Source organism: Sinocyclocheilus rhinocerous, unplaced genomic scaffold (assembly GCF_001515625.1).
Source record: "Sinocyclocheilus rhinocerous isolate Xijiao unplaced genomic scaffold, SAMN03320098_v1.1 scaffold61, whole genome shotgun sequence".
Lineage (NCBI taxonomy): Eukaryota > Metazoa > Chordata > Actinopteri > Cypriniformes > Cyprinidae > Sinocyclocheilus > Sinocyclocheilus rhinocerous.
The window spans coordinates 3,035,143-3,058,332 of NW_015640445.1; the positions used below are offsets into that span (position 1 = coordinate 3,035,143).

A 23,190-nucleotide genomic window follows, 5' to 3' on the forward strand; every position below is an offset into this window, starting at 1 on the left:
ATTTACAACATGAAAACTAATTTACAGCAAAATAACACATTTCACTGTTCAAATGTGTCCCTTACTCTCTGGTGATAACAGTATAGGCCTATATATAATTTGAAGTTACAATTGTAATTTCTACATTTTAGTACAAATTTTTCAATTTGTATCAACCTCAGGCCGTCTTAAGCATGCAGTAAGACAAAGCAACAGTTTAAACGTTAATTTCTGTAACACTGAATATCATTTTTAATGTAAATGTTGTCATTATAGAGAAGCCTTTAAAAGACTTACAAAAGTAATATTCAATTGTATTAAATTTAAAGGAGTATCCTTTATGGTAAATCTGAATTAGACATGTTTGCAAAAATTAAAATACTGTCTAAATTACAGCAAAATGTAGCTCTGAACAATTTAAAGGTCATTCAGAAACAAAAACATACTAAGATTTTGCTGTCATGTAGTGCTAAAATAAAAAAACACTACTACACTGCACCATTAATTTCATTGGGTTTTTAAGTTAAACACGCACAGACCATAAGCAATGAGCGTTGTTGAATATTAAGCTCCTCCTCTCAGGTGTAATCCAATCCAGTGCCCCGTCACAGGTAAAACCGGCCCCAATTTCTCAGTATATCCAAAAAAGCGAGAAAAGCCAACAAAACCCGTTCTCATACAGGCAATTCTAACGCAGCCCTCATCCCATCCTGAAAACGTTGCTCCATACAAGAAGAAGGATCGGATTTACAGTACCAACTAGAAAGTCCAGTTCGACCATAAGAGATGTCACAGGAGCATGACAAGTAAGTTCACCACTGTAGGTCCATAGTCTACCGAGAGATGATCAACAGAAAATGATCCCGTGATGTAAAAATAGAGCACTATTTACTGCTTAATCTTGGTTAATTTGCTGGAACTGACACAGATTAGCTTCTTCAGTCTGACTCGTCTCAGTAATTCTGGAAACTGTGTCTTACCACGAGGAGTCGGACTGACAGCCGAGAGCCGATTCCGCTACACAGTTGTGCTGTCTGGGCTCTTCAGTTCACCTGTCATGTTCAGACCTGCTTCGGTCACAGGTGTATCTGCACCTGCTGCGGGAGTTACGAGCGCCGCGCTTGATTTGTCAGACTTGCGTGTTATTTGGTTTGTTCGTTTGTATTTTTTGTGTGCACATTTTCCTCGTTTGGAGTGAAATCACATTTGAGCCTAAAGGCTCAATAAGTAAAGGCTTCTTGTAGGTACAGCTGGAAACAACATCTGTGTTTTTGGAAAGGTAATAATTGGCGAAACATACTGGCTAAAGGTTTTTAGATAGTAAAACATTGTGTAATTGCCGTAAGTGTATGATTATTTTATGGATTAGTATGTTATGATTTATCAAGTTAAATGTTATTAATGTTTTGAAAGAAGAGTTGATTGTAACAGCACACCTGCTTTCTAGGCGTTGGCAATTCCTTCTCAAGAACAGTGTTTAAGCCTTTTGTACATTGTTTAAAACACGCAAATCTAAACTGAATCTGCTGCAACCTTTTTGGAAAAGTTTGGGTTTTGTTTTCTTCTCAGAATTGGTTCGCCTGTACTTAAGAACATCAAGAACCAAAGTATACACCCAAAATATTTGCCCGTTGGTGAGCTTTCCCCCATGCAAACAGAACTTTGTTGACGACCATCACCATAGTGTAAGCAACGTGAGACCTTGTGTCTGTGAATCCTGAAGAGAAAACTAAAACTCTCCTGTGTTAGTGTTTGGAGTTTGGCGGATGTGGCCACAAACACATCATTAGTAATTTTGCGCTTGGTCGCCTCTTTTGTTTTAGAAGTGGGATTGCGTGTCCACAAGGTTTTATTGTCCCAGGATAACGGATCTATCAGGTTGCAAAGCTAAAATCAAACAGGGAGAAAGAATGGCACAATTAGTTATCAAATTACTCGTAATCCGTTTGCGTTAACCAACCTGGATGCAAAGTTTTGTCATAGCAACTCTTTATGGATTCATTCCATTATTAAAGGCTAGAGTGTTGGGTGACAAAAGACTAAAGAGACTAACCATCATCAGGATGAAGACTATCGTGAATAAATTCGAAAAGGCATGTTCTAAGTTTACACTTGATCATCTTTTTTTTTTTTTAATACACTAGATTTTTTTCCCTACCTGACTTAACCTCGCCCTGCTTTCCCACCCAAGTTAAAAGGTTTAAAGTTGAAAAATAAACTCTACTTTGTCCTTATTTCATTGTCAGATATTTCAACACATAAATACATTTAATGAGCACTGAATGAGAGTATATTCAATCTCTGTAAGCCACCTTTTTCTAAATAATAGATGATGGTACTCAAGAATGACATAACCATGAAGAAAACGCACAGAGAGGCCATAACCGGTTTTCTTAATGAACTTTGTCACAGTCTGTGAAAAGTCACTAGATCTCCTTCTGACACTTTACTGGCCATCTTACTGGAAGAGCCAGTGAAACATGCTGTCAAACGGGAAGCTGCAGTCTGGGCAGAGATTTGTTGTTTGGGCCGGTTTTGTCACAGATCCTAAGATAAAGAAGGCCTTTCACAACAGCCAGCTCTTTTGTCAACTTTGACACCAGCAATAATGCCAAAACATCTTCAGATTGTTGATGCTCAACATCCATCATTTTGTTCCTTTTGACTCTTTGTGTTTACAAATCACACAGCCCGTCTACCTCTGCCTGACGATTCATTTAGCTGTTGTTCTAGTACTAACGACTCTTTCTGAACTGTTCCTCACAGTAAGCGGGCAGTGCTCGTGCTACAGAATGATCCGGCTTACAACCAGCGGCGTCCTTACACAAGTGAGGATGAGGCCTGGAAGTCGTTCCTGGAGAACCCCCTCACAGCCGCCACCAAGGCAATGATGAGCATCAATGGAGATGAAGACAGTGCCGCAGCTCTGGGTTTTCTATACGAATACTACAAGGTTCGACTAGTAGAGATTAACATCAATAATAATAATGATCATTTGCAATGCACTTTTCGCAAACCCAAAATACTGCTATAGCAATAATACACCAAACACAATAAAAATATAAAATGAAATGAATATTAAATATATATATATATATATATATATATATAGTTCATATATACATTTAAGTTAAAAAACATTAAATATGTAATAGGTATAAAAAATATTATATACGTAATATAAGTATTAAAAAATTAATTAAAACAGACATATGGAAACATCATATAATTATTCTGTTAAAGGGGATGAAAGGAGGAACTTTACATAACAATAACAAAACCTTATTTAATGCTTTTGATAATTATTTGCGTTCAAAATAACCAAGTATTAATTTAATGATATCTGACATCCTGTTGCTTCATAAAATGTCACCTAGTATGTTAAATATGTTCATTGACAGATATAATGGGTAAAGCTGATGCTATTGGATGTGGTCAGACTTACATAGAGTTTGTTTACTTTCCCCAGGTGCCGCGGGAAAAGAGAACAATATCCCAGCCAAAGGCTGACGTCCTGGGCTCTGATGTGGATCCCAACAAAAGGTGAAGCTCTCATCAAAGATGCAATAGTGAATGTCGTTTTTCCCATACTGAGAAGATGAGACCCTACTTCATGTTATTCTTTGCTAGGGCTGCAATTAGCTTACTAATCAACAAAAATTAATAAAGAAAACTGTCAGCAACGATTTATTTGATCGATTTGTTGGGTCTGTACGCTGAGCACGCTGAAACTACGTCATTGACATCAATGTAAAAAAAAGTACTAAACTGTTCGAAGCATGAGAGCACTTTATATTAAATGCTTCATCATGCGCGTAGAATTTCATGTTGCCGTCTGAGCGTGCTTGTGTTGGGGGATTTTCCCCAGCGCAGATATATTTTTATCTGTACTTTGTATTTTATTATTGTTTAAAGCCAAGCAACTATTCACATTTCGCAAAAAAAATAAAAAAATAAAAATCAAGCAAGCTATCGGTAAAAGATTATGCGTACGCGTAGGGATGCGCATGCGCGTCAACCAGAAGCGGCACAACAGAAAGGGAAGGGAGGCTGTAATCCATTTTTAATCACAAAACATTTATTACTATACGTTCCATTTATGTTACAAAATTCTACATATAAAGCAAGTAATTTGTAAACAAATATCTGTAAAAGGTGACGCTTGATGTGTTTACCTTTTTAACATTTAGTAGTTTAATTTTTAAAATATAACGTATTGATTATATTTATTTTTTGTCAGTGGGTAGTATGACTAGGTTTATCTTTGAAATTAGGTTTAGACATCCGTGCATTTTGCACATTTTTGTGAAGAAGAACAATGTTTGTTGCAGTTAAATGTGTACCTTCTACATTTATCAGTTGTTTGTAAGTAATGAAAAATATTTTTAAAACATTTTATATTGTATATTTTGTTTTTTACATTTTCATTTTCAAACAGAAACTTGATGACCACTCTCCAAGCGCCATCGCCAGAGAACCGAATCCAGGTTCTGAAAGGAGTAAATATCGTTCTTCCAGGGAACCAGCACACCCAGGACAAGAGAGGCCTTTTCCCCTCACCCGATACTACAGTGACAGTATCCATTGCGCCTGGGCCAAACTACCCAGTGAAGACTGAGGGTCCATCACATGGATTCTCCGTCACAGTCCCCAATCCACACTGCTCAGAACCAGACAGTCACACGGTGGTATTCGACCCTCAGCTCCCCCACAACCAGTTCAGTCCGAACACTCAGCCACGCACCCCAGACTCGACCTTCCCAGAGAACTCAGATGTGAGTTCTCACACACACACACGCACATATCTCCTGTCTCCCACCCTCAGACAATACTTCATTTACCTGGTGACTCTAAAGACATTGTTGTATTGAGCCCCCTCCCTATTTTTATTTGAACATGCCAAAATAGCAGCTAGCATGTCATTATGCCATTGTCTCTCTTACACAATAAAGTGCTGTATTTTCCTCTCACATAATAGCCGGGGCCTTTTCTCTCTCTTTTGCCCGCTCTCATTCCCGCTCCCTCTCTTTACCTGTTTTTTTGTTTTTTTTAAACCTGGAGGGAGGATTTCCTTAGAAATGATAGTTCTACAAAAACCTTGCACACACAGGGAGAGCCGTTTGTTTTTTCTTTTGCTTTAGCAATCAGCTTTCGCCCACTGACTGAATGAGTGGTGATGTGGTGTTTGCACTAATGCCAGGCCCTCTTGCCCCTCTTTTGTGTGCTACAGGTGTTCGCGTTCCCAAGGGATCTCCAGTTAGGCATGGGTCCCATCCCGCAAGAGGACTATGCCACTTTTGACACAGTGTCAGGGTATGTCAAACATAACCTCAGAAAAAACTTCATTCCATTTAAGAGATCAGCTGAGTGTATGCAAATAGCATGAATAGGTCACTGGTGCATCCTCCTGACAGGTGCTCATGGTCCATGTGTAAATGAATGTCAGCCTACAACAAATATAACAAGCTGCCTCTTCTGTGTAATAGCAAACATGGAAATTGTCATGGGTGTATTTGGTCTGATGGTGCAAATATGTATTAAGTGGTGACCCCTTTTTTATGTTTGGTCAACAGTAATAATTTTGAATACACATTAGATGCCTCCAAGTCTCTCAGACAGAAATCTGGTGATGGCACAATGACATACCTCAACAAGGGACAGTTCTATCCCATCACCCTCAGGGAAACCGACAATGGCAAACTGCTGCATGGCCCCATCTGTAAAGTCAGGGTAAGAAGAGTATATTGAAAGAAATAATTATATTTATTTATTTATTTTATTTGACCCTCTAGCACTCTCTATTCTAATTCTATTTTACCTATTTGTTTTCTTTTTTTATTAAAACCCTTTAAGACTTGCACTCTATTTGTTTTCTAACTGCTTGTTTTCTATATAAAAAAGACCTCTAACACTAGCTTTCTCTATTCTTTTTCTATTCCATGTTCCAAATGTGGAACATGGAACAGGTCCGTTGTTAACTTCCACATCCACTAATAATTGCTTTTTGCCAGTTGGTTAAAAGTAATTGCAAAAATGGTTTTGGAAAAATAAATTTTCTAGTATCATTTGTTAGCGGATGCCATTTGATAATTTCTTATCTAATGTAATGACATTCATACATCTTTGTGTGTAGCTTACTGTAAGTGTCCAGATACTTTCCAGTGAAATTAGTTTGTAAGTGTGTAAATACTTCCTGTACCACTGAATGTACGAGTACTTGTTTGAGAGTGTGTGTACATTAATAGAAAACAGTAACAAACACTATGTTGTTTTTCAGAGTGTTGTGATGGTAGTGTTCGGAGAAGAGAAATCCAGAGATGACCAACTCAAGCACTGGAAATACTGGCACTCAAGACAGCACACGGCCAAGCAGAGATGCATTGATATTGGTGAGAAGTCTTTGTCTAGGGGTATCAGTACACTCACTGATCTCACTCATACTTTCATGTCTCTTTGATTCTCTGGGTCCAGTGTAGTTCAGGGTGGAGTAATGCGTACAGATAGCAAACAGGCATACAGACAAAGTGGAATGCGGGGGGCTGCAGGAGGGGACAAGACAATAGGTCAAGGGGAGAGCCATCAATGACCTCCACAATGAACACAACAAATAAAAGATGAGCACTGTAAAACATGAAAGGGTACACAACATTATCTTGCTTTCAATGAAAGTCAGCTTCTGAGGGGAAAATACCCTTTATGACTTAAAGGGATAGTTCACCCAAAAATGAAAATTATGTCAACATTTACCCACCCTTAATGTTGTTCCAAACCTGTAAGAGTTTCTTACATAAAATAAGATATTTTGAAGAATGTTGATAACTAAAGAGTCGACTGTAGCCATTCACTTCCATAGTATGGAAAATACTGTGGAAGTCAATGGCTACCATCAACTGAGTAAATGATAACAGAAATTTTTATTTTTGGGTGGACTATCCCTTTAATGTCATAATATTATATTAGTAAAGTACAACATATGTAACAAGCCTTGATTAACTAGTTATGTTTAACTGTCTTGATTTTATCTAAAAAGCCCATTAACATTTAGTTATAGTCTATGATAGTCACTTCTGCCTGTGCTATTGATTTCAACTTATGATACAACCAAAATATTCCATTCCCCATTTATCCATTCTCTTACAAAATGTAAATCATCCACTTGTCTGTCTAGACTCATTAATCAAGCCTCTCTTGTCTCCCACAGCGGACTACAAAGAAAGTTTCAACACCATCAGCAATATTGAGGAGATTTCATATAATGCCATTTCATTCACATGGGACATCAGCGAGGAAGCAAAGGTAAAGACATTTTAGGGCATTTCTAATGTTTGCATAGTGAAAACGTGTAATTAATAAACAACATTATTGCTCTTTTTATTTGATTTGCCTCTTGACATCTGTTAAAAAAATAAGTGACTTTCTGTTGAAAAGCTTTAGTGTAAAGGTGAATAATAGCAAACATCTTTTTTAAATTCGTTTCCATGTGGTATGTATTTTTGGTAAGCCGATAAAGGATCTTAAAATAGACATGACCTTTTAGGAAAAGTATGACTAACATGAAGATTTACACTCAAAATACAATAGACCATATGCATAACTCTTAAGAGTACATAAAAAAGGCAACAAAAACAAAGTGTGCTGTATCCCGAGAAACATTAAGAAATATCCTAAGAAAGTGTGAAGAAGGGGCTTTCCAAGATTTGTTTAGTTACTTGAGCTGGGCATTGGTGTTTTCTAACATTGGCCAATACCTTGACTTCATTTTTTTTTAAGATGAAGATGCTGGGCTGATGTAGATATTTGTTGTTTCAGTGAGATTAGGTGTATGTGAATGCTGAAATGATTAGTTCTCAGATCGTTAGGCCTGACAGCCCTATTTATTTTCGTGCTGAACTGATGGGTTTATGGGGAGACACGCCCAACAATGGCATCAAGAATGAGGAAACTCTGATGGGGGAGCAGTGAGCACTGACAGTTAATGGAATCCTGTTTGACGAGTGTGTCGAGACTAGTCGGGTTAAACCCGTCGCAAAGTGACAAACAAATTTTGGTTCAAATCCTCTGCCTCATTCTGATTAGTTTTGATTTTCATGTTGTTTCCTGAACAGATCTGAAGCAGATCTGTCTGAGAAATAGTCCTTGTTGTGTATCCATGTAATTATAGTTCTAATTAGTCACATTCAAGTAAATAATCCAAAGTTTAAAAATTGAAATGGGGTATTTTTGCAGTGAGCAGTGTTGTCCTATAACCAGGATGCAGATCATAAAATAAGCCCGGCGCTGTAGGATACTCATCCGTGTGCACAGTCTCCTGTGTGCCGACTGTTTGCAGTGTTACATGTGGGAGTGGTTTGGATTCTGTGTGCTTGGGAAAGACAGATAGAGAGAAACAGAAAGTGGAGAGAGAGAAAGGGCAAGACCCTGAGAGCTTTGGAAAAGGACGGTTGGAATGGATTTGTGGCGCTCCCTAGCGGACTTTTTGAGAAATGACAAGCATTGAGTGAATGCTTGTGCAAATATTTGATGATTAGTTGAAAAACCATTTGTTTGTAATTCTTATTCTTATTTTGTCTCAGGCCTTTTGTTAATAATCTATTATTACGTAAGATGCTGTATTGTCATTGAATAAAGTTAAAGTAAATTTTGCTGTGGTAGGAATAAACGGATGCTGTTTAAGAGTTGTACATATACACAACCATTCAAAAGTTTAGGGTCAGTAAGATTTTTTTTTTTTTTTAAAGAAAATAATACTTTTGTTCAGTGAGGATGCATTAAATTGATCAAAAGTTACAGTAAAGACTTTCACATTGTAACAAAGAAAATGTCTACTTTATATCCATCAAAGAATCCTGAAAAAAATGTATCACTACTAGCTATAACTGTTTTTTTTTCCAGTGTAAATTACCTATAAACCTGTTGCACGCTTCATATGGAGTATTTCCAGAAACATTAATATAGACGAAACAGTAATAAGTAACTGATATTTAAAATTTCACAGTTTTAATAAAATTATTTCATTATATAATATATTAAGTTTGTTTTATAGACCATGATGGAACAGCAGTTCCAGAGTGCTGGAAATTAACCCAAAGTCTAAAAACAATATGTGCTGTAATTCTATTCTGTTTTCAAAAGGGGGCGACAAACAACACAGATAATGGCATCACAGTCTGGTGTTCCCAGATTCACCTCATGCATTTACAGAAAACAGTATTCATAAATTCAAAACAAGCAAAGCTACCCACACAGTGAATGAAGTTCAAGACTAAAAAAGCACTTTAAGGTTTTCTCTTGGTTGTTCTTTCAATTCACTGCACTTTAACATTTTACTATTTTTTTTTTTTTTTTAATTCTGGAAGAAAAAAAAATATATATAATATATATATTTTTTGGACTAGTAAGAATTTATATTCAGTGTGAATTTTGCTTTTTTTTTACTTTACACAACTGAAGAAATTTAAGTTGAACTGAGCATAACAATACTCTTTATTTCCAAGGATCAATTTGTTACAAATGATGGCCACATGGCATTTAATTGTTCTCTCTCTTCCCTCGTTAGATCTTCATCTCAGTGAACTGTCTGAGCACAGACTTCTCCTCTCAGAAGGGAGTGAAGGGCCTACCGCTCAACCTACAGATCGACACCTACAGCTACAACAACCGCAGCAATAAGCCTATCCACCGCGCTTACTGCCAGATTAAGGTCTTCTGCGACAAGGGTGCAGAGCGCAAGATCCGTGATGAGGAGAGGAAACAGTCCCGTAGGAAGGGCAAATGCCCTGAAGTCAACCCTCCTTTGGGAAATTGTAAGCACAGCTTCAGGTTTTTACTTTGACGTGTAGATTTAACTGACATGATGGTGCTTCGTAGTAGAAACGTGTGACTAGAGTTCCAGTAAGAGGTGTTTTTCACACTGTCCTTGCCCCATTTTTCCCAGTTGGGCCAGATGTCAAGGTTCCCCTTCTGCACAAGCGCAGCGACATCACCATCTTCAAGACAATGACGGACTTCGAGACGCAGCCTGTTCTTTTCATCCCCGACATCCATTTCTCCACCTTCCAGCGTCATGTGAGTACACTGTGTGCACAACTTTTTTTAATGTCACAATTACAAATATCAGATATACAGTCAAAGTTTGTAAGTTTCAAATGACCTCTTTGAAACAGTTGGGGGTCAATAAGTGCATATCAGCTTTATAGACCCGCCCCATGAACAAATCTAAAAAGATTATGATATTTGCTGCTTTATGAAACTCAAATGCACTGTGCTCTACAAGTATACAGCTGCTAGACATGTAGATTATGCAGTGTGTGTTATGACACATTGCATGTGAGCACTGGTGATAAGATACGAAGATACGAGAATTTACGATAATGTATTTTTGCAGAATGTGAGCACAATCATATAGTTTAGGTTGATTTTGAGCTCAGTAACTCTCCAGTTTCTGGGTTACTTCTGCATGGCACTAAACTTGCAGCTTTTGCATTAGCAATCCAGAATCTTTTCTGTTAGGCTTTGCCAGAGATGGTTCAGTCTGAGAAAAATGAATGACATCAGAAAATGCTGGTGCAAGATTGGGGTAATGGGAAAAAAGATAGAGCAACCTGGCTTTTGTTTGAACAGTTTATCACCTTTTCCCAATAAAATTTATATAATTATAATTTATTAATAAATTCAAAAAATATATTATACATTTTTAATGAAATAATAATATATGATATATCTACATTAAACTTAAATTTTTCCCTTGCATATTTTTTAATAATTTTGTCTGACTTAGTCAAAGCTCAATGAATTTTACTTTATTTTTATTTACATTAAATTAAGAAAAGTAATTAAGTATCAAGTATATGTAATTAAGTATATGTATTAAAACCTATTAAACATATATAATTCTCTTGGGAGTGTTAAAAAAAAAAAATCTGTTTAAGATTATGATTTGTGGTCTCTGGCAAAAAGTATTAATTATCTATGTGCCAGTGCCTCTGTGATGAAGCCTCTTAGCAGAAATGTTCCATATTACCATTTACATATAAGTGGCTGTAGGTAAAAGCATATTGACATCATCATTTCAGTGCTCTTTATTGCTTGTGTGAGTGCAGACTGCTGAAACATGTCACGGAAACAGCAGATTGTCGTTGGGTCACGGTGACCAGAATGATGCAGTCAGTTGGAAGGAATACAGTCATTTCTCACGGTTATGAAATCTGCCATTTATGGCATGGGATTGGCTGTTATCAGAGGGTTCTTGGCAAGGGATCACATCTAAAGCCCACGCACGGTTTCTTAACAAATCAAAACATGCATAATTTACCCCGCCAACTTTGTTCAGCGTGCCATTCCGGTCATAAACATCAATGGTACCCATCACTGACTCACATGTCTTAGACCTGGAAGTTATTTTTTAAATCAGTTCAGTTTCTTGGTAGAAACCTTCCTTTAACTTCACTGTCCACCTTTGACTCAAAAACCTGGTCACCTATACAACTAAAATCACATGACACACAGGAGAGCAATGTTAGACAGTGTCCTGTCTAACATGACCTTTGATCATCAGTTAGTTGTGTGACATTGAAACCCAGAGTATATCTAGATCCAAAAATAAACCCTCTGGCTATTTACTTTTCACTAAAATCACATGCCAAAAGAACAAGAAAAGTGAACTTTGCCATACTTTTTAGTGTTACACAAACAAAGCGAGTTCAGAGCTGTGGAAAGATGTGTTTTTATGTGCTTATACAATGCATCGGTGTTGATTCAAATGTTCTTGCTATTGTTCTGAATGGTCAGATTTTACTCTGGGGGTCTTTTGTGATGAGTTTACACTGCAGTATGCAGGACTTGGAGCAAAAAAAAAAAAAGTTGGTCTCAATTTACAAGCGCATAATTAATTATCCCAAGTAGGTTAACCGTGTTAGCATGTGTTCATGGTTTAACCCAGGGGTCTTCAACAGGGGGTCTGCGGTCATCCTGCAGGGGATCTGGAAATTGTTGTTTCATCTTAAACAGATTTTTGCGGCAAACAAAATGAAGCAGTTCAGCTGAATGTTTATTTCTCCTCCAACAATAAAATACATCAAGTAAAATTAAAATATAATGTTTTTAATGACTTTTAAATGTGAGCTTCATGGCAAAGTACGTAAATATCCTGAAATATTATTACAATTGAAAACAGCTGTTTTCTTTTTAAAATCTATTTTAAAATGTAATGTATTCCTGTGATGGCAAAGCTGAACTTTCAGTAGCATTCATTACTCCAGTTTTGAGTGTCACATGATCCTTCAGAAATCATTCTAATATGCAGATTTGCTGCTCACAAATATTTATTATTATCAATGTTGAACAGTTGTGCTGCTTAATATTATTAATATAATGTAAATTATTTGAGAGGTCCAAACTCAACATTTTATGTTGACTTGCTTTGAACTGAAAGACTTTTAACACTGGCACTTGAACCAACTGAAAATTTTCAGTACAACATTTTTACAGTGCATGGAGCTCTTGGCCTGAAAAATGACCCCCTTTTTCTGAAATATTAAAGGTATTTGTTAATGAATGTTATTTAGCTTCTTTTGTGGCTTTTCTCATTGCAGCCTTTCTCTCCGGAGGACTCAGAGGAGGGGTGAGTTTCTGTCTTTTGCCTACTTTGTGCTCATTTATGTCAGCAATGTTTGTTCAAGACTGGGGAGGGTTTCAAATGTGCATTATTAGAGCAATACGGCCATTAGCTCTGCCCTGAAGCCCTGCTCCCTGTACAGCGCTTCCAGGAAATGTGCAGGTGCTCTTTGTGTCATTGGTAATGATGTACTTGTTAGCGCCTTCTTTTTCAATAGGGATAGAGGTTTTCTCAGAACTACACTCATCTGCTGCATCTTTCTCATCGTCTCCTCTCTCTTCCTTCTTTCAATGTTCAGCTCAGCTATGAAGAGATTACCTTACTCCGAGGAGGAGTTTGGATCACCTCCCAATAAGCTGGCAAGGATGGATGAGCCCAAAAGAGGTGTGTTTTAACTGGAACTGGGTTATATGTCATTTGTTTTGTCCCTGCTGTGAATGAGACAGATTTTTTTGGGTATTTTTGTGTTTATTTCAGTATTGTTGGCGCTGTAAGTATCGGCACTGTTATGGTGCAATGCCATTTGGTTGCTTGTGAGTAACCACACACAAAAACATCCTAATTCAAAACACATTTGCTCTGTTCCAAAACCTAGTGAGCTGCCTATGAAGGATATCTCCTAAGATGTTGTTTTTGACTAACTCTAAGGCAATATCACATGTATCCTTCATGGAAAAGACAATCCCATGATGCACTGCAGTATGCTCAGTAAAAATAAAAATAAAAAATGGCAGACTTTCTGAGAGAAATGTTGGTTTTAAATATATGCTGCGTTCAAGTCATGCTATAATTACCGTAATTATGAGATGGCAACTCGTGATGTTCTACTCGGAGGTGTTCATGTCCACGAACTAGGAATTATGTGTTTCTGTGGCAACACTATCAACGCCAAAATGAATTTGTAGCAGTCACAAGTCACAGCTCTCAGAAAATTCAGAGTTTACATGTTGCAATTACAAGTTCTATGAGGACTTCAATGCTTTTTACAAGTCAGAAACTCGTAATTACAGTAATTCTGACATGATGTGAACAGTACTGAAAAGAATTCATAAAATAGTATAACATATTTTTAATTTTAATATAAAAAATCTACATATAATAATAGATATTTAATAATTGTAAATTGTAAACAAACAAATTGTGAAAATAATTGTTAACATAATAATAATAATAATAATAATATTTAAAAATATATATGTTTTATTTATATATATATTAATTATATATAAATAGTTTTTTAAAATTATTATTTTACCCAGTATGTGTGCTATGTCATTTATTTTATGATTATTAGAGTGTTAATTAGCTTAGCAACATTAAACTGTTATTAAACTTTATTGAAATCAGTTTTGCAAGTTAGAGCTCTCAGAGAATTCTGAGTTTACAAGTTCTATGAGGATGTGGATGTTTTTTTACAAGTTGGAATCTCATAATTCCGACATGGCGTGAATGCACCTATATTTACATTTCATGCAGTACTGAAGAGTATCCATAAAATAATATAATTAAAAATAATTTTGAGTAATTGTAAAAAATATAATAATAATGATAAAAATAACGATAATAATATATAATATAATTAAAATAATAATATATAACTTAATTTGATTTAACACTAATATCTGTTTTTATATAAAAATTATTGTTTTAAATTGAGATTATTATTATTATTATTCATATTTATAATAATAATAATAATATATATATATTTTTAATTTGTTCTTTATTTTGATTATTTCACCCCGTATTTGTGTGTGCTACAGCATGTCATTAATTTGATGTGTATTGTAATATTAATTAGCTTAGCAACATGCTCATGCCAACCCAGGCTCGTAGGAAATACGTGCATGTGGCGACGTTTCTGCAGCACCATTTTTACATACCTTACTGCACGTTTCGCTGCAGTTTCAAAATGATATGTCCAGTGAGTGGCGATAAATTCATGTTCAATACGGGACCATGGCCATGTTTTTATTTTTATTACGTTGGTACAGGCACATATTGCTGCATTTTTATTGCGGTGGTTCAGAATTCAAATGTGCAGTGAATAATGCACCATTGTGTTAGAAAAACACCCCCTATACCAAACCCAACACTAAACCTAACCGATAGTGCTAACGAATGCAAAAGTGATATAAAACCATATTCGTTGATGCAACTATGCTATACTTCCTTAAACGCAGGTATCAGCTGTTTTGTCAAACTGCAGTTTCACAGGATTTGTACCAGAGCTCTTCCACTCACAAGTGCAAACCACCGAGCAAACTTAACGGACAGAAAACCCATACATATGAAGCTGCTAATGTTCAAAAGTATCAGTTTTCAAATCTTGCAGCATGTTAAAACTGGTTTGAATAACATAATATTCTGCAAGTAATTGTGCGCAAATTAGGCTTTCTTAATCGACTCTGTACTCCGTACTCTGGCCCTGTAAATTTGTATGTGTGAAAAGGAGTTTTACTGCCTCTAGTGCTCATTTCTACTGCAGTGATTCGTAAGCATAGGTAAGTTTTAAATTTACGTAGAGGCACATATTTCCAATGAGCCTGGGTAGGCTCATGCTCATGGATTTGCTCAACTTTTGTTTTTTAATTAATTGCGTGTGTGGGGCACTGTTTACGTGATGTGCGGAGTCACTCTGTCCAGTGTCCAGATCAGTTGCCTTTGTGGGTAGTAGGCAGTGATTCAGCTGACTAGGTTTTGGAACAGAGCTATTGTTTGTACACAGATAGGTCCTAATTATAGACTATAGCATGCCTCAACATTTCAGTGGCAATCACTGCTGCTTAGATCACTTTAAAGGGGTCATATGATGCGATTTCAATTTTTCCTTTCTCTTTGGAGTGTTACAAGCTCTTGGTGCATAAAGAAGATCTGTAAAGTTGCAAAGACTAAAGTCTCAAATCCAAAGAGATATTCTTTATAAAAGTTAAGAGTTAACCACGCCTACCTAAAATGGCTCATTTTAACACGCCCCCACATATCTACGTCAATATGTGGAAATATTAGCATAATGCCACCAAAAATCGACGCGTTTCAGAAAGGTGGGGCATAGAGGAGAAACAATAATGTACAGTATGTGGAAAATAATGTGTTTTTTTAACCTTAAACCGCATAAACACATTTCATTACACCAAATACACAAAATAATGTTCTTTTTAGCAACTTCATATGACCCCTTTAACAAAGGATGCAGAACCAAACATGGGTGGGATTTAGTATATAAAGAACGGAAATTTGCAGGTCATCGAAGGCTGCTAGCCCTCCCAACACGATGCCTTGTCTCTCTGTGGCCATCCTCTGCTTGTTTAGCTATCGAATAGCAGTCACGATCAGCCATGTGTGGGAGGGTGCGTGTTTGTGTGGATTTAACCAAACGTCTTGCCAAAGGCAACACGTCGGCTTTGGAATAGAATGTAATGTGTGTAATCTGTGTACTTCGGACTGTCCACATCACTGAACATCCCTTGCTGTAGCTCAGTGTTCCCAGTAATGGCTTGGGATGCTGCCCAGTCCTTCTGGGGTTTTTGGGTGAAAGGGGAGGAGGGGACGGCACCGGTGTTTATAGATATCAGCAGCATCCCCAACTACAGGGAACAGCATGTGAGGCACAAGGTTATTAAAGGCATGCATTAGAAGAGCATATCAAATTTTCTGCCACATGATATCCTTGGCAGATGACTTGGACTTTACTTTCTAGTTTATGTTGGTTTCCAAGTCTGACCTCAGTTTAAAGAAAACTGGGCTTGCAGTTTGTGCATGAGTGACCATAGCTGACCACATTTCTCTGCCTTTGCAGTTTTGCTGTATGTGCGCAAGGAGGCAGAGGAAGTGTTTGATGCTCTCATGCTGAAAACTCCCACTCTAAAAGGCCTGGTGGAAGCGGTGAGTTCACTACTCTTTTCCCAAATGTCCACATTCAACATTATTATTGCCGTTTGCTAAAGCAAGCATTACTATTGATCATATACGGTTAGGAAATGGTGAGTACACCTCACCTTAGGCTATAAAATACATCCAATATAGTAGACATTAAAAAGTATCCATAAAAAAAGTGTAAGTAGGTAAATAAATAAATTCAATAAATAAATAAGTCTGATTTATTTACTAAAATATTTGGTTGTGTTTTTATGCTTATTATGGTATTAGATTAACAACATGCTAACATCAAACTATTGAAATCAATTGCACCAACTAAAGCATTCCCATAATTAGGGATGTAACGATTCACTCAACTCATGATTCGGTTCACGATTTTGATTTCACGATTCGATTCGATTCATACTTTTTTTCTAACAAAATGAGATTTAAGACAAATTATAAATTAAATGTGTCCTTTTATTATTGCTTGGACAAAATACTGTACGTTTCTTTGTGAAATTGAAATATAGACTAACGCTATAATAATATACTAATATATCACTTGCGACTTGGTACCGAAATACCGGGTCCTTTAATATGCATTATACAGAGGCAAGATGAAAAGAAAAAATACCACTGAAAGACAGTAAGTTCCCCTCAGACATACATTCATATAAACTCCTACCCCTAATTGAATCGCGATTTGTTTAGCATCTCAACCGATTTGAATCGTCACATATTTAAATCGATTTTCAACCGGCTCGCGGTTAATCGTTACATCCCTACCCATAATGCATTGTGAACAGCTCAGTGTAAAAAAATAAATCCGATAAAATTTTCAATAACATAGTGTAATTAAAAAATATTTGTATTTAGCAGCAACAACAATAACAATAATTATAAAATTAAGATGCTAAAATAATAAAAATAATAATTCTGGTTTATTTACTAAAATATTTGTGTGTGCTTTGTGTTTTTATGCTTATTATTGTATTAGATTAACAACATGCTAACATCAAACTCTGTTGAAATTAATTTTACCACCTAAAGTATTCCCATTATGCATTGTGATGGGCTCAGTGTAAAAAATAAATCCAATAAAATTATCCATAAAACATATTTTTATCTAACAACAATATGATAAAATTAAGACGCTAAAATAATACTAATAATACTACTACTAATAATACTAATTTAGGTTTATTTATGAAAATATTTTTGTTGTTTGTATTTTTATGCTTAATAATTGACATTTGCATGTGCAACATCAAACTCTACTGAAATCAGTTGCACACCATAAAACATTTCCATAATGCATTGCGATGAGCTCTATAAAAAATAAATCCAATATAGTTTATAGATGTCAAAGAGTTTTGCCCGTTTATTAAAAATATATATTATTTAATACAATTTTATAAAAAAATTTAACTTATTTAATAAATAAAATATTTATAATAAATTTATAATAAATGTATAATAAATAAAATAAAATATGTGTTTGTACTTTGTAAATTTATGCTTGTTAGACTGTTGTTCTGTTAGCTTAGCAACATGCTAACTTAAAACACCATATGACCTGGAATTGATTTCACTTTTTGAAACAATCATTCTTTGAATTTTTCCCTGCCTGATGATAAAACTAATAGCAGTGCACTAAAAACACTAGAAGAGTACCTTTGCAATAACTGCATAACTGACCACCTATGACATTAGCGTCATGGTACCGTATGTTGTTTAGACAAGAACCACTCAGATTTCTTTAGGAAATGTAAATCTAATATATCTAACACAGGTTCACTGCCTGTAGTGCAGGGTTATTTAAGGACACAGCCACAGAAAGAATGGGGGAAAACATTCATTTAATGTTCTAAACATTGTAACAGTATAATTTTGTTTAGTAATGCATCGCTTGCACCACACAAACAGACAATAACACACACGAATACTCCTTCCAAGAAAGCTCCCACCCAAAAATTATACATCCCATCCAAACCCACATCTACGTTTCTAATGCAGCACAGCACCTCCCAGAGAAATTCAGATGCCAGAGAAGTGCACTAACATGTGGCCAGTGCAGAAAAGTCCCTGAAATTAGAGTCTGAAGCTGGGTGATTTAATGGGGGCATTGAGTTACATAGCAGGAGATCGATTGTCAACAGGCCGTCTGCATTAAAACATTGCAGGAGGCCACAACGAGAATCACGCTGGCTCACAAACACATCCATCTAATAATCACAAAAGCTGACAAGGGCTAAAGAGGTTCCTGTGACAGGTATAAGAATGTAGTGTGCGTAACACAACGCTAACCAAGCATTGCAACACTCCAGCCAGGTTTGAGAATGGGAAGAGGGAATGTTAGGATAACGTCAGGGGGGGTTGGGAAAACATTAAACTGAACCACTCGTATCCCGAAATAAGATGAACTTTGATACTAGTTGGCTTGAAAACTTACTTAGGCCTACAAATGTTCCATTTAATCAGTACATAGTGTTGCATTACTCACCGAATTACTGCTTTAAATGGATAGTTCACTCAAACATGAAAATTCTGTCACCATTTGTGGAACATAAAAGAAGATACTTTGATAAATGTCTGTTATCAAATGTCTTTGATGAATAAAGATAGTTTTTTTTTTTAAATAGCTTCTTTGAACTGTCTTTTTAAAGGAAGGGACCAGTCTGTGATTTTTAAGATGGATTTGTTTTATTGTAACCACCTTGTATTGAGTAACAGTGTTTCTTTCAGCCATTCTAAAAGTCTAATTATTTAAGTGTACTTGCAAAGAAATACATACACATTTCATTATTATTGTGCTGAGTTGCTTAAAATGATCAATTGCTGTCCTTACTGCTATGTAATTAACAACTGTATGTTAATAGACTTAACTTCCTGCTAATGGATTTGCTCTCCACCAGATTTCAGAGAAATATGACGTTCCTCTTGAGAAGATGGGAAAGGTCTGCAAGAAATGCAAGAAAGGGTAAGATTTCTTTAAACTAGGGCTGTCACTCGATTACATTTAGGGGCTGTGGTTTGCATTAAGTTCATTATTTTTAATTTAATTAATTCCATTTATTTTTTCTAGATTTATATTTTTCATTTATTAATTTGTATTTTTAATGATTATAACTGATGAGTTTAATGAAACGAATCAAATATAAATAAAAAATAAATTAATAAATTAAAAATATAAATCTAGAACTAAAAAATTACACGTTTTTATTCAAATTAATTCAATTACAAAATTCATTTGTCATTTATTCTAAGATCGAAAATGTAAAAATAATTGCATAATTTTTTTTTGCAAATTATTAAATTACTAAAAACTCTTTTTATTTTTATAATGTATTTTTATGAATGTATTTTGTAAATCATTTTACTAAATTGCCATGTTAAATTGACAGACCTAATTTAACCGTTTGATCAATCACTGAACCCCAGTCAGTCAGGGGTAAAACTAAACCACAGTGTCCCTCCATCTCTGGTTCTTTTCAGGATCTTGGTAAACATGGACGACAACATCATCAAGCACTACTCCAACGAGGACACCTTCCAGATCCAGATTGAGGAAATGGGAGGAATGTTTAAGCTCACGCTGACAGAGATTTGAAGATCCTACAGACTGGTTTACACCAGGCTTCCTGATCTATTAGGACACAACAGATCCCTCAGCAACTCACTGTCATCTTTTAGCATAGTCTAATGAACAGTTGTGGGGTGACCTAATACAGTATATGAGCCTTAAGTACTTTGTGAATTGAGAGTGAAATAATAGAATCTCTCTGATGTGTTTCTGCCAAATACCTTGAAGGTTTTGAGCCATATTTTCTATTTTACCTGAGTATAAGCAGATGGCTGTCTTTTTATCCCTTCTCAATTGTTTTGTGATGCTGAAAGAGAGGTCACAATTACAATTTACTATTAGTTTTCCTCTTTAAAGTCATAGCACTGGAGATGCTAATCTCAAAAAAGGATGAATGAATAGGATGTAGTGAAATGGGTTTGGGGAATGTGTATTGATATTAATAACCCTGAGCAGTATTTAGTGAGTACAGTATATTATCTCTTGCTCAGCAACTCTATGAGATGCAGTGTCACAAGCACTGTACAGTATGTGTGTAACTTTTATTCCCTAGAAAAAAATCAACATCAATCTAAATTCAACTTTAGACTTCCCCAAAGTCTGTCATTCCTTATATGAACAAATAAGGTCCATACAACAGGGCCTCTGATAAATCCTTCAGAAGGCATTTTCAAAATGTGATCCATAGAGAATCGGTATAAACTTTCTTTGTTTTAACTAAATAACACTAGAGATTTATAAGCACATTATTTTGTATTGCTAGCAAATGAACTGTGATTTTGTTGAATTTGCAATCAGTGCTAATGTAATTCATGATTACCAAAGTTACAATATCAGGAAGTGCATGCAAGTATCTTTGAAGACAATCAAATAAATAGTTACATTTTGTTTATTTGGTTACACAGTAACCATTATATGATGCCCCATAAACTACTGTTATTTTGATTGTACTGACCTCAGTGCACATGCTAAAACTATAATTCATATTTCACTTCTGATTATGCATTCCCCTTTCTAAATTTTTTTTGTTTCTGATTAAATGTACAGCTTTTGATTCATTTTTCTAAATGTAACTGATACACTCTTTGTATCATTTCTTTTGTATATATTTATTGACACTGGGATGGGACTGTTTTTTTAACTATAACAAAGTTTTCTATACTATTTTACATTTTTACATGGAATCATTCAAAATGATCTATTTATGCAAATGGGAATATTTGTAGTTTGTTGTTAATGTCTGATTTGGATTTAATGTGCATATTTAAGTGTTCTTATACACACAGATATTGTTTTCCTTTACTTCTTAACTATTGGTCAGACATGTTTCTTTTTTGTATCAGATACACATCTGAAGCTCCAATAAAAGCCACTTGGGCCCTTGTATTTTATTTGGCTGTCTGTGTGTCCTGTGGCTTTCAGCTAGCTGTATCCAAAAGAGTTGTCATGGAAACAGGCTGTGCTCCAATTGCCCATCTGTCTGGTGGACAGGAAGTGGGCGGCTAAATAGAGAGTGTCTCAGATCAGCAGTGGCCTCAAATACCCCCTCAGCCTCAGTTCCCCTCTTTTAAGTTCCTTCATGGAGGGAAAAACATCACTCTTCACCAGGGAGGAGAGAGATAGTTGTTTTACTTTATATTTTTATTCCACTTATAATTATTTTTTTTATATTTATTTATATAAATATTTTTTCTTTCAATTATGTTCCATATATATTTTCGTATGTATTTTTTGTACAAAAAAATATTTTAATCTTTTTTATTGTTTTATGAATTCACCGTATTTCTATCCATTGATTTATTTATTTATTGTAAATGTATTTTTTTCTGTATTTTAGAATTCCTGCAGCATGCACACACACATAAAAAGAATGCAAAAAAAAAAAAAAACCTTTTTAAAGAGTCCAAGTGGTAAGTGAACTGTTTCTGTGCATGCTAAGCTCTAGAGGTGTAAGTGTGAGAAAAAAATTAGTTAATCTTCATCATGAGCCTCTTCATGGGACGGCTTCACCATAACGAGAGATCTGGTTAGATTTTACTCAGGGACGTTTAGTCACAACAATGCGGTGAGCCATCTGCTTTGTGTTTTACACCTCCATCTTTCTTCCACAATTTTCCATGAACCACCTCTGTCCTCATGCAACCTTGTAGTATTGGCTTCAATAACCTCCTAGTTTAATTCTCATTGTTTACAGCAGCCAGTAACATGAACCTTCAGAAATCATTCTAATATGCTGATTTGAAAACAGTTGGTGTTTAATATTTCTGTGGAAACGTGAAAAAAAAATTTTGTCGCAGCATATTCGTAGTTTGGCACTAAAACATCTCATAAAGTACTAGATTTGGCTTCATCCTTACACATACTCAATAATAAATTTAAGAAGGATAAGTGCTTTTTATAGCATTTATATAAGCTCAAGGCTTTTTAGTGCAGACAGAGCTAAATAAATCCATAAAGATAGTGTTTTATTTGTTGTTGTAATACTTGACATTATGTGTGATGAACTATAGGCTACTTCGACCCATGGGAAGTTTGACACACTTAAAATGTTAAAGGGGTCATATGATGCGATTTCAATTTTTCCTTTCTCTTTGGAGTGTTACAAGCTCTTGGTGCATAAAGAAGATCTGTAAAGTTGCAAAGACTAAGGCTACGTCCACACGAAGCCAGAGCTTTCCCTATCTGATCTTTTTTTTTCCCTAGTCTCAAGAAATATCTGCGTCCACACGAAACCGACAAAAAAACAATGTAGTATACATGCCAGACCAGCATGTGGCGCTGTAATTCTGCCACAGAGATACACTAAAAACGGAGAAGACTTGGACTATGCGCATAAACCTTGCGTGCGGTATATAAACGAACATGGAACAATACATTTATTAATCTGTGTTAATGTTAGTTATTAAAAAGACAATCGTTCAGTGTCTGTTCATGTTTTTGTTGCTGTTACGTGACGTAACGGTGTCTGACTAGGATCGAGACATGGGCTGATGACTTCATAGTTTCAGAAAATATACGGATTGGCTGTCCACACGAAAACGCAAGGGTGGCGTTTTCAGATTTATCCACTCTGGGACCCGGTTTAAAAAAATATCGGTTTCACTCTCCCAAAACGCCGTATCCGTCTGGACGAAACGCCTATACGATACAAAAT

The 23,190-nt window shown here is 35.7% G+C and overlaps 1 protein-coding gene across 1 annotated transcript; it reads left to right on the forward strand.

Moving 5' to 3' along the window:
• The first annotated feature begins 633 nt into the window (after nucleotides 1-633).
• Nucleotides 634-21,427, forward strand: LOC107752795 (grainyhead-like protein 1 homolog). The gene is made up of 15 exons (XM_016568859.1): nucleotides 634-785; nucleotides 2,746-2,932; nucleotides 3,449-3,522; nucleotides 4,418-4,754; nucleotides 5,210-5,292; nucleotides 5,553-5,709; nucleotides 6,257-6,368; nucleotides 7,181-7,275; nucleotides 9,536-9,782; nucleotides 9,914-10,044; nucleotides 12,570-12,598; nucleotides 12,891-12,976; nucleotides 16,392-16,477; nucleotides 19,369-19,433; nucleotides 19,949-21,427. Exons 1-15 carry the CDS (start codon nucleotides 766-768, stop codon nucleotides 20,061-20,063), a joined length of 1,824 nt encoding a protein of 607 aa, XP_016424345.1. The 5' UTR covers nucleotides 634-765; the 3' UTR covers nucleotides 20,064-21,427.
• Nucleotides 21,428-23,190: the final 1,763 nt, after the last annotated feature.

Excerpts from the sequence above, each read along its gene's own strand:
- LOC107752795 (XM_016568859.1), top strand. The coding sequence starts at position 766 with ATGTCACAGGAGCATGACAA. Across the intron at positions 3,523-4,417 it reads GATGTGGATCCCAACAAAAG|AAACTTGATGACCACTCTCC; the intron begins GTGAAGCTCTCA and ends ATTTTCAAACAG. Across the intron at positions 9,783-9,913 it reads CAACCCTCCTTTGGGAAATT|TTGGGCCAGATGTCAAGGTT; the intron begins GTAAGCACAGCT and ends CATTTTTCCCAG.